The sequence below is a fragment of the Struthio camelus genome, chromosome 3 (genome assembly GCF_040807025.1).
Source record: "Struthio camelus isolate bStrCam1 chromosome 3, bStrCam1.hap1, whole genome shotgun sequence".
In the NCBI taxonomy this organism is placed as follows: Eukaryota; Metazoa; Chordata; class Aves; order Struthioniformes; family Struthionidae; genus Struthio; species Struthio camelus.
In genome coordinates, this window is record NC_090944.1 from 85,364,750 (window position 1) to 85,383,141 (window position 18,392).

The window sequence follows — 18,392 nt, forward strand, 5'->3', positions numbered from 1 at the left end:
ATCACTGTTAGCAACGAAGAAGTCAGCAATCCCTCATTTCAGGATCTGGTTAGAACTCCCCAGATGAGAAGAAACACACTGATTCTGATGTACGCCTGGTGAGTGCGCACGTCAGTGTGATTTATTGGAGGGGTGGGGTGTTTTGAAGAATAATTCCCTTGTGACTTTTAGATTTTTTCCGGCTGCTTACGGTCATTTTTTTTTCCTCTCAACATTTTTTCCCTTTGCTATTTAGGTTCACAAGTGCCCTGATCTACCAAGGGCTTGTCATGCGCCTAGGAATTGTTGGAGGAAACCTCTACCTAGACTTCTTCATCTCAGGAGCTGTGGAACTGCCTGCGGCTCTCCTAATTTTAGTGACAATTGATCGCATTGGACGGCGCCCTCCCTTCGCCATAAGCAATATCGTGGCGGGGGTCGCATGCCTCATTACTGCCTTCTTGCCAGAAGGTAACTCCCTTTCTTTCTGTTCCCTTCCCAACACTAGCCTCTTTAGGTCAATTACTTCTCTGTGACACCCCTTGAGTAGGAAGCCACACAAAACTGTAGATAAAAATAAAATGTGTCCTGTAATGCAAGTGACACCACAGTTATGCGACAATATATCTTATTTGCTCATGGATTGCCCTGGAACATACAATGGCCATGTCTTTGATGGGTAGTGAGCAACAGGTGGATGTAGTTTGGAAAGAGATGCGTATAAAGGCCCTGTCCTGTTTTTGAAGGCAGAAGCAGGGGTAGGGGACACAAATGTAAGGGAAGAACAGAACACATTCCCCTACTTGGAAGATACTTATGATGTAAGAAATCAGTGATTTAGCTGTGACAACATTATGGTCTTCTCATCTCTGGATAAATCAATGCGTAGAAGAAAAATACACTGCCTAACCTCTAAAGATCTTCATCCAGATTGATGGCTCTTCTGGCATTACCAGGCTGTTTCAGCAGCCCAGAGGTGCCAGGCTGTAACGTGCTCTGCCTGCTCTTCAGTTGGACTCCCAATTTCTTCCCAGTCCACAACCTCTATATGGTGTGGGGGCTGCGGCAGGCAACCTGGAGATGGCTTCCCTGCCTTCACCCTCCCAGGGATTTGGGTGATGTTGAGGGAATAAAGTAAAGCTTTCAATTAAATCATTGTTATCTGGCTTCAAGGACAGCTAAAGGGTCTGATACTGCATTCAGGCTTTCCAGCACTCCTTTCTTTTCTTTAAATTGTTTTCCCTCCTGTGTAGCTATTTAACTATATCATGAAGCGCATATCCTCAGGGAAGCACTTAGAGGTGCTCTGCACAGAGCATTACCACATCAGCATGCTTTGCCTTAGAACTGCTAGGAACTAGCAACTGAATCGGTATTAGAAAGGCTTATTCCTCCTCAGGGTTATTTCCATCAAAGTGAAGTGACAGTCCTGGCTAGCCTTAGAGGTGCTGATTCCGGAAATTGTATCCCATGGTAATAGTTTTCCTAGAGAAGAGCCATGAAAAGCCTCTTCAAGAGTACTGGCCCATGAAAACAGGCGGGTTAGCTGTGCGTGCAGACTGAAATCCTTCGAAGAGGTGTGTTGGTTCACTCCCTTCTCTTAAGCTCCCTTTAAAGAGATTCCTCCAAAAGTATGCAAAGTTAATACTATATGTTTGAGGAGCTCCATTGCTTCAACAAAAGGAGAAACAATGTGACAGGGAAATGGGATGAGGCAGTCGAGGATCTGGTCCTGGACCTGGCCCTCGTGGCTTTGTGACTTTGCCCTGGGATGCTGTATTGTTGTCACTTGTTTAAGTTCATCAGTTTGACAACTGCAGTCCATGGAGTTTTGGCCTGCTGTCCTGAAGTATTCTCCTTGTGACCTCCTGAGTCCCTGCTGCTTTGAGCCTCTCCAAAGAGCCACAGTGCACCATGAGTGGATACCAGCAGAGCACTGCTGCTGGTGCCAGCTCCCTGCTCTGTGGGGCCCTGGGGCCATTTTCTCCATAAGCACAGCATTTTTGGGTTCAGAGGGCCTGGATAAGCACCCGAGATTTCTCCCCTGTCATCTGTTTACTTTGCCAGCACCATTTTCTACCTGTGAAAGTGATACAAAGGATGCAATGGGGCAACAAGGACTGAGGACTGTTCATTGTCCAGAGCAGAAGGAGAAAACAAAGAATGACACTGTGGAATTATTCCTTCAGGGTTTTGCCTGAAGCAGCTACATTTTTTGGACAGCACCATTTTGCTGAGCACTGTGCAGCGGGTCTAAGGTTAGAGCAGGAGCATCCTGTGGGGCTGGTGTGGCCTGAGGGAGAGGCAGAAGGGGTAACTTATGGCCAGTCGGGTGCTACCATTAGCATGCCCTCATTAGCGACAGAGCAGTGCTGGTGGGACCCTGTTCCCTGGTAATGTTAATCAGGTTGAAGAGGACAGCCTGGGGATTAGGATACTTGCATATGGGACACCTGAGGTCCAAATCCTGCTTTCAACAAACATCTGTTTTTACAGATGGGAAGAAAGCAGTAGCAGCTTGCAAGAGCTCAGTCACGTTGTGCTCACACTGTTCTGGTCCTCCTAGCAGAGGTAGGAGTACATCACCCTCACCTCAGGGGTCTTATTGACTGAAGGGATACTATGGTGACAACATGGATTTATTTTGTTCTTTCTAGCCTTTACATTTCTTATAAGTGTTTGAAAAACAAACCTTTTCAGGGCAAAGTCAGTGTCTCACAACATGGGATGAAATTTGTTGAGGGATTTGTTTGGTTGTTTTGGAAGGGAAAAAAACCTAAACATCTCATTTTTGGTTCAGAGCAAAATGAAATGTTTTCTGGTTCTTCCTGTTTAAAAGAAAGCACAATCACTGCCAGAGCATTCTGCCTACTGGTGGCAGTTCCCCCCCTTCATGTCAAGTTCAGGCTTGAGGTTTTGCTAGGCTCCCAGTCTGCTCTGCCAGGCTGTTCTTGATCACCTTGAAAAATCTTCATGGTTAGACTGTATAGGAGACCATCTTCCAAGAGCACTGCTGAAGTACTGACTACTTTCCTTGCAGCTCTTCAGAGGCCACCGGCTCACCAGAGAGGGCTGTCAGACTGTTGATGGGTTACCTCAGCGACACGGGATAGCTCTGCCCCACGGAGCAGATATGACCTTCCTGCCCTGCGCGCCTTGTTCCATGCTAATGTATAAAGCGCAGTGACATGCAGCCAGGGTTTGAGCAGAGCCGGGACAGCTAGTGAGAGTGACGTGGGGCAACATAAGGCCTGTAGGCAGGTTGCATCAGGTGCAATGTCAGGATCTGGGGAAGAGCAGTGCGAGGACAACCAGAAGCAGCATCATTAGGAGCGTGCCTAAGTGTGGTGGCTAAAACATTGTGCAGTGCAGCTGGCCTGGTCTAGGAGTTTTCTGTAGCTGCAGGTGCATCTTTAAAAGTGGATTCTTTGTGGTTAGATGTTTTGGGAGGTAACTCAACTGCATTTCTTAGAGTGTAACAGCCCAGTATAAATAAATCCTCCTTTCCGGGCACAATTTGGACATGGTCAGGGAAGCATATAACATTCATTCTCCCACTCATGGCATTATGCCCTGCCAGTGTCTTGATTCAATCAATTGGATATTAGTTTGGATTCTCCAAAGCAGCCTTGCATGATGTTAGAAAGCAATAGATGCCAGTATAGATAAATATCTACAGCAGTGACCCTTCAATCTGACTTGATCAATCCAGAGTTTCTGTGACATAGCAACAGCTAACAGGACTAGGACTTATTCTCTTAGGAGCAGGAAAATAGAAATTGTGGTTGAATGGGAACTAAAGTCCATCTAGTTCTGCAACCAGCCAGTGACAAGGAAGGTATATAGTCGCATAGGCAGATAGAGACACTGTGCTCTCATTCCTTCTCCCACCTTTCCCCCCCCCAACACATCAGGGACTTGCTGCTAAAAAGTTACACACTAGTTTAAGCCAAGGGTTTGGAGAGCCTTCCAAAATATTTTTTCTTGTTAAGTGCTAGGTGTGTGGTTAGCTCTCCAATCTCTTCTTCAGAGTTGGTGAGCTCTTGTCAGTGATTTCATGTGGCAGTAATTCTTCTGCCTGTGAAGAGGAATGAAAAGTATTTCTGCTGACTACTTTTGAATTCAAGGCAGCTAGTAGCCATTGTAGCCAGAGACCGCTCAATAAATCTTAGGAAATCAGACTCCTCTGAAAAATCCTTTGGAGTGTAGTGCTGTTGAAGCAATAGTTTAGTTGTGCCAAAGCAATAGGTGTCTGGTGCTTATGCTATGACTTTAGTACCTCTTTCCTTTTCAAATATAGAAGCAGCTTTTTCTAACTTTCTCATCATCACTTGTGTTTTACTTTGTTCTGGCACTTCATAAATAACCAGGAAGAGGCTTTTCTTATGCCTATATAGTAGAAAAACTCTGCTGCAGTCTGTGGAGTTATCAGTGTAGAACCCGTGTGAGAACCTGGCCTGAAGTGTGTGGCTAATACAGTGAAGCGTATTTCACTAGGGTTTCTTTTTGAATGAACAGATCTCCCATGGTTCAAAACCACAGTAGCCACACTGGGAAGACTTGGCATCACAATGGCTTTTGAAATTGTGTATCTTGTGAACTCTGAATTGTACCCTACGACACTGAGGTAAGTCAGGTTGGGTCACAGGGGAAATCTATCAGCTGAAGCTCCCATAAATCCTTTAAATTTTTCCCCTGCTTTTCCCCATTCCCTGTTCCATTGCTTTTTAGTAGAACTGTGTTATCCAGAGCTTCCTAATTGAATAGTCACTGTTAAATGTGAATGGCATATACTATTGAGATCATTTTGGAGCTAATGCCTACTTCTGCCTGAAGTGCTGGTTGATCTGTTTGTTAGCGTCTCTGAAATAAATGACACCATTTTTATTTTGCAGAAACTTCGGTGTTTCCCTGTGCTCGAGTTTGTGTGATCTAGGGGGAATCATAGCTCCATTCCTGCTCTTCCGATTAGCAGCCATTTGGTTGGAGCTACCTCTAATTATTTTCAGTAAGAAATGATTTAAAATGTACATTTTATAAATATAACCTTCTCCTAACAGAATTTTTCTTTTAGAGCAGAAGTTTAATGTGTGGCCTCCTCTCCCCCTCACAAACCACCTCAACCTTCATGCCTAGAGTAAGAGACTGAAGGGCAAACACGGGTGAAACATGCCACGTCCTTCCAAGGGTAATAGAGCACCCTGGACAGCATGGGGCATCTCTGCAGCCAAGAAAGGAGTTTCATGGCAGGACCTGCAGGACCCCACTGAAAGCTCCCACTTGTAGTGTACTTCTAAAGATTGAAGTTGTCCCTGGGGGAATGGACTCCCCTTTAGAGTTGCTGAATATATGTTATCTGTATGTTATCTGTTATCCTTCCAGCACTGCTTCTGACTGTATCCATTTTGCTGTCATATGTGACAGTCTTTCCTCAGACAAACAGAATTCCTTGTTTAGAAACAAGTTCCTGCTAGGATGACTCCCTCTGATTTTGCAGCAAGTTATGGGAGACCTCAGGTCTATTTTGGTAACTTGGTTGAAGGAGCACAGAAGAAACTGTGAGGTGCTTGAAGAATGAGCAGCCTCACAGCTGAGTTCTGTAGTTGCAGGGGAGTGAACTTATCTTTCAATAGTAGAGGTTGATGTCCTTTCAAAAATCTTTTTTTATTTTCCTGGTATGACTATACATGACTATAAATGTTGCATTAAGCATAACTTTTTATCTCTGTTGAATCCCTCTGCTCAGTTGCACTTTGGAAAAATGAGCCCTGCGGAGTAAATTTGTACAAAAAAATAGCTATTCCCAGCAGGGAAGCAGAAGCCTGCAATTAAATCAGACTTCCAGAAATACATATGATGGGAAAAAAAGCAAAAGGGATAGGATACAGTAAGAAGGGACATTGGTGGCTAAAGACAACCTCAGCTTGAAAACACAAATGGAAAGAGAAAAGACATTTAAAAAAAAATCACCATTACACCATGAATAGATGTGTATAGAAGTACTGTGTTCACATGATCTAATTCCAAAATTTTGCTGCTGATGAAGGACATGAGATTTCTCGTTGTCTTAAGTAAATAGCTACAAAATCAAGGAGGATCCTCCTGGAAAGATTTTAATGCCAAGGAAACCAACAAACAAAACCCCAGGTGCAACACAGTCAGGGAACATTTTACCTATTGCTCAAGCCCTACTATTCTTTTCCTCCTAAGGATGAAGTTTTATGCTGGATCTTGTAACGTACTTTGGCTGTGAATACATGAACAGAATATTTCAGGAAAATATCAATGGTCCCAAGGAACACAAACAGATGCACCTATGTAACATAGCCCCTTGAGCAGAGGCATATCTGTCTTAGCTGAGAAATGTCATCCTGGTTTTAGTGCAGTTTGTGTACATATACCCGTATGCACTTGTGTCAAGTTTTTGACCTCTAAGATCTCACTTTTAGGGCAATGCAGGGTGCAAATGAACCTTCAATTTTTTTTGTTCTAGGTTAAACTAATTCAGGATAAAGGTGTTCTATAAGAGTAGGATTACTCACCGTAACCTTAATTCAAATAAGCTTTCTTCAATGAATAAATCCTGAAGATAGGGAAAATAATGAATTTCTTATTGCTTTTTCTTTTCTTTAATGTCCACTGTAGGTATTCTCGCAGTTGTTTGTGGGCTCCTAGTATTGCTTTTACCAGAGACAAAGGGAATATCCTTACCAGAGACAGTGGAGGATGCTGAACAGCTTTCAAGGTATGATGTGTATGTCCTTCCTCAGAGTGTTCTCCTCGAATGTTGTCAGCTTTTATAAATTAGAAATCAAAAGAGATTGATGCTCTTAGAGTGTGAAAGCAAATTCCCTAATCAGCTGGATGTTGTGCACAGGTGGCATATTCCTCGTTAGAAATGTGAACTGTTCAATACCACAAAGGTAGTTTTTTTAAAAAAATGCATGGAAATAGAATGCATATTTTTCTCATAAAAACATACAGTCTTGTACACCTCTGGAAGCAGAAGGTGATAGAGTACAAGAGAGATACTGCAAATATAGTCTGTAGCTCTCTGATCAAGACAACTGGCAAAGTCCTGTGGGTGACTTTGCAATGTGTGGAAATGCTTCCATTATCAAGAGCCTTTCTTCAACTTTTGCCCATTTCAGTACACAAACAACAGAAAGGGGAAATTTTCCATACAGAAGATAAATGGATCAGTACTATAGCTCGGAATATAACTCTCTCTTCTCTTCCTTCTTTTCCCTCTCCCCCCAATTTTCTTCAGTCATTATGGTAAATGTGGCAAGAGAAGGAAACACCGGGACACCAACTCTTATATTTGAAGGACAGCACTGAGCAAAGAACCTTGCTCCTGTACTGGGAATTTGTTTTCCACGTGCTAATACTTTAAAGTTGGCTGCAGAGTATGGATTATAAGAGTATGTTCTTCTTCTGGGCATAAGAACTTTCAAAATAAACAGTGTATTTTTCTATTAATATGAAATAAACACATATTTTCTGAGTATGATGTTTGCAGGACAGGAATGCTCTGTGATTCTTGATAAGAGCAGAACAGCATAAAAAAGATGCACTTTCCAGCTCAGTGAGCTCTTATTTATGTTGCTAGATGTTTGAACTCTTTGTTTATTAGCATATAGTTTTAGTATATACCTCTGATGGGGACAGTTGGGGCTGATTGTTCAAGATTTTGATGATTTGGTGAAAAGTGGATGGGTATTTGAGCCCTTTCTTCTTTGCCCTCGAAAAACCTGGACAAACAGAAGAGCTGATGGATCAGGAAGAAGGAGGTTAATCACGGAGGTGCTGAGGTGGTGTTGCTCAGGTCGGGAGGGATAGGAATTCATAGCTGTGCCCTGAGAGACCCTCACAGCAATCTTGCCCTCTCCCTCAGCAACCTTCTGCAACAAAAGCTTTCCATAGCTCCCTGTTCAAGGGCTTTCTAAAATGTGGTAGCGTTCCACGTCCTCTCCTTGCCTGGGCTTTATGTAGGTTTCCTACATTAGCTCTGAGAGTCATGTTATCCCACTGGCCATCAGTCCTTCCTCCCATTCCCAGGGTTTGTACGTTACCCCATTCCCCTCTCCCCAGGCTGAGGTCCCCCAGTCTTTCCTAGGGGAAGAGCTTCTCTCTGCTCTCCCTTGTCGGATGCCCTTTTCTAACCCTCTTGAAAGAGAGACATATGCTAATTTTTCCACTCTAAAATATTCTCTCTGCTCATCCCTACAAACCAGTTCCCTCACCCTGACTCCCTCCTCTATGATGATCACCCTGCAAATTCTCTCTTCTCCCTGTTATTATTTATCATCTTTGCACCTTAGAGATAAGTTGTTTGGAATGTTGGCTGGTCAAGCTTTCTTGGGAAGATGAGCAGGGCTGAGAGCTTTGGTGCAGGGAAGTGTTAGTTGGACCCAGCTGTCTGACAGTTGAATGACAGCAGAAGTGTTTGGATCTGTGCATCTGCAATTAGATAGCAGGGGCGCACAGTCTTCCCTTTCAGCTGTACGAATTCCTTCACCAGATGTTGGATCCTGGCCACAGAAAGAGAGTGCATTCTGTGAAATGAAGGAATTGAGAAGATGTGGTATTCAAATGCTATCCTGCTACCAATGGAGAATCAAGTAAAAAAAAAAAAGTCATTGAGCTATTGTAAAGGGATTTATAAGCTCAGAGAATAACACATTTGCTGTAGGACCGAGTTTTGAAATTCATACCACAAATGAGTAAAGCTAACTTTATGATCTGAATGCAGCTGAATGCATTCAGCTGCTTAATGACCACTGCTCCAGTCGAACTATCATAAGAGTGCACAGTTTCCTGTGCAAGGGGATTTCCTACAGTACAGGGGATTTTTCTCACTGCAGCATGGTGAGGAGTACGCTATGCGTCTCAACAGCTCCCCGCTCTCCTCACCTTCTCCCGACAGCTGCCCACACCACCAGCCCTGCTGGAGGAAAACAGCACCTTTGTTAGGAAAGTAACGCTTGCATACTTTGAACAGTTGGAAGTACAGGGCCTCTTTCAAGACTGTTTCTAATTTACTCTGAGGATAGGATGCTCACGATAGGATACTTAGGATGAGGTACTTAGGATGGGATAGGATGCTTAGGAAAAGTGACGGGTGACTGCAAGGAATGAAACTAAATGAGCCTCTCTAAATATATCTGGCTAATTGGTGTTATCTAGAATATGATCTGAATGTGGAACTACCACTGGAGGGAGAAAACTATTCCTACGCCAACATGGTCTTCTGCAGACCACTGTGAATGCCTTCTGGGCCAGCTCTGAACTGGAAGCCCTGGTGTTGCATTAGCTTTGCGCTGGCCTGAGTAAATCTCCAGTCTTTAAGAGGTGGGTAGGAGCTCAGCTCTGCCTGCCTTGCACCTAGCCAGCAGGATGGGGACTTGCCCTTGTCAGGCAGGCACAGCCCTCAGAGAGCCTCACTGTTCCCTTTAATGCTTCTTCTTTGTGAATTTTAATTTAAAAACTGAAGCAGTCTGGGAAGGACTGTGGAAATCATGTAATGCTCTGGCTTGCCAAAAAAATGTCAATATTGTTTGCCAGCTGTTGCAGTTTGCTGATGACTGAATTGTGCTTGAGACGTCAGAGACATGAATGCTTGCTTCTGGCCTTTCAGACTGTGATTTATTTGGAATAGCATTGTTGTTATACAGAACCAAATATGAGCAATATATTTTAGTATGTAAAATGGCTAGGAATGCCGTCAGAAATTTATTATAAAAATATGTTATGTAAAGGACATCAGGAAAAAGCATCTGGATGTGTTTTGACTTTTAATATAGTACTTACTAATAACATTAGGTGTAACTTCAAGTGGAGTTTGTATTTGAACCTGTGCTAACTCTTACCCATGATTAGGTGGATTTTGTAAGACTGAATATCTTTTCTCTGTGAGAATTTCAGTTACCTCAGTCGCAGTGAATTGGGTAGTAGCCAGTTAGCAAGACCAGCGTTTTCGTGATGGTGGGGTTACGCTCTTGTAGGTGAGAGAGGACAAATGAGGTGGTGGAAGCAGAAGGAGAGCATAAGTGAGGAAGCAAGAGTTTACATGTGAACAGCTTTACAAATCAAAGACGAAGCTGCAACAATGGATTTCTGTTGTCAGGGATGTACTATGTCAGTTTCACGACGATTTAATGATCAAAATTAAGAAATACAGAAAATATCCAGGAGGGTATTTGTGCTCAGTGAATCCCTTGTGACCGTAGAGGTAGGTGGAGGAATGCTTTACTGGAACTGTTCCTGCTCAGCAAGGCAACACCCTGACATCATTGCTTTTCCCAAATCAGACTCCAGGTGTAGCAGCTGCAAAAATCGTCCTGTCACCTATTTCTTCTTTATAGCTCTCAGACCCCCATTATAGTCCTTAGGAGAAAAAGAACTTCTAGGATGCAACCCATCTGCTTTGTATATTCTACATAAAAAATAAAATGAAAGATAACACAGACTGAATGAAATGCACCTTGGCATGTGTAGGAGTGGACCTCTGCACTGCAAAAATGGGCGGGATGAATCCCACTCCAGGAAATAGGTAAATTATGCAGAATACCCTAGCTTATGCTGGGAGTGTAGGAAGGGCTCCACACGCAACCGGGAGTTTTCAGGAGCTTGCAGGACCCTGCCGTGACAATCTGAAAGGGGTGCAAGATGAAGGTTCTCACTCTGGCAAGTGTCAGCTAAACTTTGTCTGGCAAGCACCTGCAAAGTGGGGTGATAGCTTGGTAACAGGGTGTCCCTTTCAGCATGCTTGGCTGACTTTTTACCTCATCTTCACTGAGGAAGGCTTTATCATCACAAGGTAGATGATGCTAAGGAGAGCGCTAAGGAGATGGGGGAGAGGCAGTCAGGTCATTCTTTGCCTGTATTGACTTTCTGAAGACATTAATGTAGCATTTTTTTTTGTTACTGTTAAAATGGGAAGGAAATTTCTCTCGTTTGAATCCCTCTTCACATAATGAAAAAGAGTATCCTGCAAAACGCCCAGTCGAGAACAGTGAAGGGGACTCTGTGTAATGGTTAACAGTGAAGGATGGCTATGTGAGTCTAGCTCATCTGATAATAGTAAAAGCCACACGGCAATTATTCTTGGAGACAGCAGCAGACATGTATGAGTACATTTCTAGGGGACTAGGAGGATTGTCCTGTTAACAGCAGTGCCTTATTAGACAACCAAAAATCAATCCCGTTTACAACATGTTTTGGGAGTCAAACCTTTTTTTGGACAACAAGAAATAGCTGATAGAATGAAGAATGAGATGACTGATGGTTCAGAAATTTGTCATTGTTAGGCATAGAGAACAGCGGTGGGGGGGATTTTCCCTAATATATTTAACGGTACTTGTATATTCAGCAGATCAACACTGAATTTTGGGGAGAGGGTGGTCTTTTTTGGTCTTTTCCTTCAAATGTCATGAGGAAATTTGCCATTATAGAACCACACAGAATTTTAAGAATTCTTTTTTAAGAATTTTAAGAATTCTGTGCTATGAGCACAGTTTTCATTTTCTATAACCATAGACATATGTAAATCGTTTCTTTTAGAGGAGAAAATACATGTAGAGGTTACATAGGGAGACAAGACTGGTACTGTTGCTGACAATTTTATAATACAATACATGCATTGTCATTACTTGCTGCAATGACTGATATCAGCTATTTCTCAGCTATTTCTATGGACTAACGTTAGGTTGGTCTATTTTCTATTCACTATATTGTATCTCTGGTGCAACAGTTGTACTTTTGCTGACTCATAGTTTTCCATGTCAATAAAAAATATGACAATACAAATCAAAGGCATTTGCTTCTCTTTTCCATCCCATGTATTTGATGCCATAGAATATACATCTAATAAAACTTGGCATGCATAAAGGACATCCACAGTGAGACTATTCTTTGTTTTAGATCATTAAGTGGGTAAGAAGGTCAGATGCCTCATAGAAAGTGAGCAGTAGTTCTCCTCGTTTATTGGAGGCTCAACATCTTGGGAAATTGAACCTTAGAAGAAGTCATTCTAGAGCTTAATATAAGTTTGAAATGTAGAGGTCCTGTTACAGATGATACTGGGATTTTTGACAAGTATTTTCAGGGGTTGGTAGGTTTATTGTCAAATACAGATTGTCAAATACGTATTGGAAAGAGAGTAACAACTCACCAGCTAGGTTTCTTGGCAATGACTGTTAATTTATAGTGATTTAAAATGGCTGATTATATTTATTTTACTTTCTTAGGAATGATTGTAGCTTTAATATTGCACTTGGAATCTTCTATTTCTAATGTGCGTACTGCTTTCCAGGTGAGGGCAGTCCATACCCAGGATCAGTAGTTTTTCATTATATTATTAATCCAAGGAATGTAGTTAGAAACTCTGACGTAAACACCAGGTTTCATAGGTTGGGCACATCCAAGGCCCCAGGAGGTGACTCCATGTTGGACAAATTTATCTTGATCAAGACAGACTAGAGGTCCTCCACTGTCCCCCTAAACAGAATGAGAAAGAACAGGATGACCCTCTCAGTGACAGATAATATGCAAAGACTGGAGTTCTCACAGGTGGCACAGAAACAGAAATATCTCTTGCATGTGAGATCTACACAAGTTATAAAAAAATACCTGAGTTTTAGCCAGAGAAGAGTTTTCTACACATGTTGGTGGACATTTTTGTAAACGTATCTCTTCTCGCCACCCAGGAATTACATTTATTTTTGAAGTAAGGGGATTTGGTGAGAGGTAATCTGATTGCCCTTAGTAATTGTTAAGTAGTAAGTTGTTCAGTCTATCCTCCGAGGTCTTTATGGCTTCCTATTTTTACTCGATGATCCAAGACAAGCCGAATGCATCCATTCTTAAGACAGGAGTGCACATCCCTCCATGGCCTGCTTGCCCCTCACAGTACTTGCATTCAGGGTAGCTGTGCTGCTGAGGCAGGTCAGTACTTGTTTTCAGAAATCTTTACAGAGTCATTTCCAGCTTTTCAGGGAGGAAAGTTTCCAGTTTGATTCACTAGGTTAAGAGCATTTGCAAGCCCTTTCACGCATTTAAAGAAACTGAAGAACTGAATTTAAAAATCTAGACTTCTAGAGAGAGACTTCATGCCATGCCTGCTAGGCATTATGGACAATTGCCAATAATATCTTTCCTTTTCAGCAAAAGGAAAGCGTAGCATGTAGTTTGCCTCACACGGTGTGATTTTAAGTGCACTGGCAGCTTGGTACATCTGCATGGCAGACCACAGTGTATTGTTACTTGATCCTCAGATGGGATGACTCAAATTGTTAACTGAGATAGCTTGGATACTGGAGATAGTCTAGCTGAGACAAGCAAAGTAGTCTGGGGAAAACAAACCATTAGTCATTCTAAGCCAGTTCCTGTACACCTAGCTCAGGTAGCCATGCACTAAGATGTGCTCAGTAGTTCAGACTTCCCTGAAAAATTACCTGTGCCACTTTGTAACAGCAGGCAAGGGAACAAGGGAAGAGCAGAATCCATGTGCATTGTTCAGCTCTTATGCTATGTGGTATGGCACCATCCTGAGGCCAGTTCTGGGCCTCTAAAGCCCAGAAAGCAGAGCACTATTTGATTTGAATGTGCTTACAGTGAACTTTGACACTCACAGACTTTCTTACCTGGCAGGTGTCTGTGCCTCCATGAATATTCCCAGCACAGAGCTCATGGTTTTTGACTTTTCCATTCAGAAATTCAGGGCGATTGCATATTTTATTCTCAATTACAGGGAAACCAGTTTCCTTTAAGTAGCCATCTCCACCAGTTTCTTTGCAAATACAAAACAAGCAAAACAAGATAAATGACAAGGATAAATGTGCAACATCATAGAGCGAACATCATGACAGCAATAAGCAGTAACATGATACCACAATCTTTATGCACTATGCATAAGCTTGCTGCACATAACATGAAGTAATACAAAAATTAGTAGGCATTATCATGACTATGGTACCTATCACTCTCTACCCATCACTGAAATCCACATAGTACTGATTGCCCTCCCCCATCCTGCAGTACATCCCTACGGATCTGGTGCCCACTGATATCTGTGGGAGTTGTTCCCAAGGCATTTTATTTCTCTATATGTGAATTTTCCTATCTGTAGAAGAAGGGAGGTAGGAAGTAAACAGAAGGTGGAAAATGACATCAAGAGCACAAGCAAGGAGGCAGAGAAGGTACTGCTGCTTTCCTCAGTCAAAGCACTGTGAGAGGTATTAAAAATGAGGGTGTGCTTGCATTTGAGTGAGATCTTCTGGACCAGCCTGGCTGCGAGAAAAAATCACTCAAGAGGATGAGCAAACTCACCTTCATGTGATTAGGAAATAGCCTAAGTCTAGAAAAACTTTCCTTTTGTTTGTTTAAATGCCTGCTTTGGGGAAAAGCAGAGTGGACTGAGCTATAAGAAGTAGTAGATTCTTAGGTTCAATTCTCTTCTTTTTGTATGAGTTTAAGGAATTTCAATTTATATAGCTCTGAGTGACAGGAGAATCTAAACTAGAGGGGGACAATGGAAAGAAAGGCAATACCTGGTGAACTTTGATGAAATACATGCTCACGCAAGCTTGTTTGGGGTTTTTCTGACACAGAGAGCATTCAGTTTGGACACAGGTATGTACTGTGTTCTTCCAAGACTATGGAGCTTTCAAATGCATTAATGTCTCACCTTTTGTATCCCCCCAGCCGGTCACATAGCACTCCTCTCTTCCTCCTAACACGGTATTTTCTCTAGGCAAACAAACTGGGGTTATATGGTCATTGATGACTGCTGGGCTGAAAAAAACAAAAGACTCCTATAAGAAAAATCATTAGCACATTTATCCCTGAGACCACCTTTAGGTTTCTGAAGAGATCTTATACACAATCAACCTTTTTTCTCTGAAATGCTCAGCTTCAGGTAAGGGTGGGGGAAGTGAAACACAACTCATTTTAAGGTGGAGCACTGTCAGGTTGCTAGTGGGACTCTGAAATGACTTCAAGAAAACTGTATTATTGATGCAGTAGAACTTTTCCAACGCTGTGCTCCTGTCCAAGCAAGAGCAATAAGAGCTAGCAGTGCTCAGCACCCCTGCAATTCAAACATCACAGCCTTCCTGGAGGAATCTTTTCTTTAAGTAAGGTTTTTTCTGAAGTGCACTGTATAGATGTATTCCTTTGGACTGCACAGCACCTTAAACAGCGTTTATAACCAATGAAAATATATGCAGGAAGGGCCTTACTTGGTATTGCATCAAATGTGCATGCTGTTTGAATGCACACTGATGGGGTCACATCATCCTAATACTGCAAGTTTCACTCCTCTTGACTTTATAAACATAAAAGCATGTTGGGAAAACCACAGAGTGAAAGCTCCTCTAGGCATAAGCCCTCTCCTACTCTGCCACCCCCACCTCATCTTACAGCAGCTGTTACTTAGTGCACTACCAAATTGGGTCACTGTTCCTCTCTCTCCTCCACTCCCAAATCAGCCCTTTCCCTTTCTGAAGCTCTGCAACTGAAACACCTTCGTTTCCACTAGAGCTTCTGCAGAAAGGGAAGAAAGAGACGCAAAGGGAGGGCTTGTTCTTAAATAGTTGATTAAACCCATTGGGTGTAGGAACAACATTCATTTCCACAATGCTGACACACACTGTTTGGTCAAAATACAGACAAATCCACTTGTCACATCAAAACAGAGGAACACCTCAGGTGAAATGGTACCTGCTCAGTTTCAGCAGAGCAATGTCTACCCCATGTGGCTCCTTGAACAATTTCTCAACGTCTCGTTTTTGCACTGATGTCTCTAACGCTCTTTCTCTGTGTAATCCAAGGAATACTTTGTATGCAGATGGCCGTGATGACCTATTGGAAATGGTTGCACATGGTGAGCAGATAAGCACACACCCAGGATGTAGACTACTTATGACACTGTTGGCCACCTTGTTATGTCAAAATCAGAAAAACAATGCCATCTTTGGCATAAGCTTAATTTCTTAATCTCTTATTACCTGCACATGAAATCAAGGCTTGCTATGCGTATTAGTTGGTAAAAGTTAACACTGTCATCCATTTTTTTTCAATCAAAATTCTGTTCTAATGATTGATGAACAGCCTTGGCTCAACACTAAACTTTTTGAGAGACAAGAGATAGTTCAAGCTGGTTATTGGGCCCATTTTTCTTCTCTGATTTTTCTAAACCATGTAAGAAAATGTTGTTGCAGGTTACAACAGATACTTACTTTTCTAAACAATGAGCTGCAGTAAGAACCCACTGTGGATCTATCAGAGTGCCCCCACAAAAATGTAGGCCAAAACTGCAAGAGAGCAGAAAGACATGAAAAAGGCATAAGTTTAAGTCTGAGAAGTTAATTCTATTGCACTGCAATTCATGATGTAGACTATCATCCTTCTAACATATAGGCCTTTACAATCTGAAGACATTATTCTGCATTTTCATTAAGAATCAAACATTTTGTTTTCCTTGGACAATATTTCTTAGAGTGCTAGTAAGTTCTGTGGACATCTTTATAAGGCCTTTTATGAAAACAGCCAGATCTCTGTTTTAATTAACCAGTATTTCTGTTACTGGAAAACATTTCATGCAGTGATGTATCCACTTTTAGAGATTATGCCTTTTACTTAGCTCTGACTACAGCCAGACAGCTTTGGAATCAGAGTGGATACTTAGTTTTGCTAACAACTTAGCCATTAGGATCAAATGCTCAGGTGGAAGGGCTGATCAAGATGTCTACTAGCCATACTGCAAATTGCTATTTCAACTTGCGAGATACTGGTTCTGCTCCAGGATACAGTGACAGTTTTAAATTCATTCTGCATTTTATTGAGATAACAACAATTTTCAAATTACCAATTGTGATTATTCTATAGGTATTTATCACACAACTGGAGCATTCCTGAGTATGTGAATGACATTCCTTAATATTATCACAGAAATTACAAGAAATAAATAATTTAATGTTTATTTTCAAGTTTTAGTTTGAAAGGATTTAAGCCTTGTGCTATTTTTAAACTAAAAGCAAGATTCCCATTAGAATGTTGCAACTACATACTACAACATACTGTAAGATGCAAGGTCTATATTGTTTCCTGGTTCCTTGATTGTAAAGTCTAATGTAATGTGGAAAAGCTATACCTTGTCCGGAGACTGACTTGCCAGGGCCAGGAGTGTGGATGTGAAATACACCCAGCAACAATCCTTTGAGCGCACAGCTTTGGCCTGAACTTGGATTTTCCACACTCATACTGAGCAGGAGCTTTAGAATAAGAAAGAAATCACTATGAGGAACTTCAAAGTATTTGCTATACCGCTTACTATACTCAAAAAACTCTGAAGTGAACCTGTTACATTTATGTCTTCACCTTTTGATTCCCTGTGCAGGCAATTATACACAATAAACCACCTATATGTTGTTAGGTTACATTCATCTGGAACACTTAAAATTGCCTGTATCTAGTATATTACTTTCAGTATAATGCCTGGCAAAATTTTTTCAAGCACACTTTCCATCTGTATATCAGTGGGCAGGAAATTATGCAAGAATGGAACTACAGTGTAGGAAAAAAGGAGGGGAAGGGAGAGAGAGAGACAGACAGATGGATAGAAAGAAAGAAAGAAAGAAAAGATACTCTCCTAACCTCTTCTTCAGATGTACTTTTACAGAAGACAGCAATGTAAAAGCTGCACTACCAGCTGTATTTGTACTTATCTTAGTGGTATCTCAGTGGTAATTCAATCACTGTCTTTGGGTAACAAAATTTTGTCCACCTTCTGGTACTTCAAAATGCCTCCAAACACTTCAAAAAAGGTTGCTTTTGTTTAGTTATGGGAAACTGACTTTTAATAATATGGCATGGAGAATTTGTTGGTGCCAACAAAAGATACTAATGAAGTTAAAGGCACGAGCCATGTTTCCTCTACTCTTTAACTGAGCAACTGAAAAAAGTGCTAATTTTAAAGAGAATTTGGATCTACAAAGTGAAGACTGTAATTATATGGAAAAGCTAGTTTGTTTCCCCTAAGAGGCCCAGCCCAGTATTTTGAAGGCAGTAGTAATTTTACAGTTACAGTATATGCATGTTATGGAATATCCTTCTTTTTCTTGCTTGCTCCATTTTGGGCTTTTGATCAGAGATACTGAAATGTAAAAGCACCTTTTCTGCTGCTCACAGGAACAAGCTGAGAGGATACAGTGGCAATAAAGTTACCCTTCTTTTGGGTGTTTGGAACCACCTCTGTTCCTGGCATAGCCTTTGCTATTGCTGGATGTGAAAGCAAAAACGCTCTAAAACATTGTAATTGCCCACTTTGCCATACTGCCTCAGAGTACTGAACTGCTTTACTGCTAGTAGCGAAGATAAGGGAATATGCTTAAACATCCGGGACCAGATGC

General features: G+C 41.8%; 2 protein-coding genes across 3 annotated transcripts in view; one reads left to right on the plus strand and one right to left on the minus strand.

Annotated features, from left to right (window-relative positions):
* SLC22A3 (solute carrier family 22 member 3) overlaps positions 1-10,584 on the plus strand; it is a 35,161-nt gene extending 24,577 nt beyond the window's left edge. For both annotated transcript variants that reach the window (XM_009688364.2, XM_068938901.1), the window contains exons 6-11: positions 1-98; positions 236-450; positions 4,498-4,606; positions 4,875-4,987; positions 6,625-6,724; positions 7,250-10,584. In XM_009688364.2, the coding sequence (XP_009686659.2) occupies positions 1-98; positions 236-450; positions 4,498-4,606; positions 4,875-4,987; positions 6,625-6,724; positions 7,250-7,307 (693 nt within the window). In that variant the 3' untranslated portion in view covers positions 7,308-10,584. The remainder of the gene's footprint in view (positions 99-235; positions 451-4,497; positions 4,607-4,874; positions 4,988-6,624; positions 6,725-7,249) is intronic.
* A 1,495-nt stretch (positions 10,585-12,079) lies between these two features.
* PLG (plasminogen) overlaps positions 12,080-18,392 on the minus strand; it is a 61,869-nt gene continuing 55,556 nt past the window's right edge. Inside the window, exons 33-38 of the mRNA XM_009688349.2 lie at positions 17,135-17,255; positions 16,221-16,295; positions 15,703-15,843; positions 14,669-14,775; positions 13,626-13,771; positions 12,080-12,480 (exon numbers count right to left, since the gene is read on the minus strand). Coding sequence (XP_009686644.2) covers positions 12,319-12,480; positions 13,626-13,771; positions 14,669-14,775; positions 15,703-15,843; positions 16,221-16,295; positions 17,135-17,255 — 752 coding nt within the window. The 3' untranslated portion in view covers positions 12,080-12,318. The remainder of the gene's footprint in view (positions 12,481-13,625; positions 13,772-14,668; positions 14,776-15,702; positions 15,844-16,220; positions 16,296-17,134; positions 17,256-18,392) is intronic.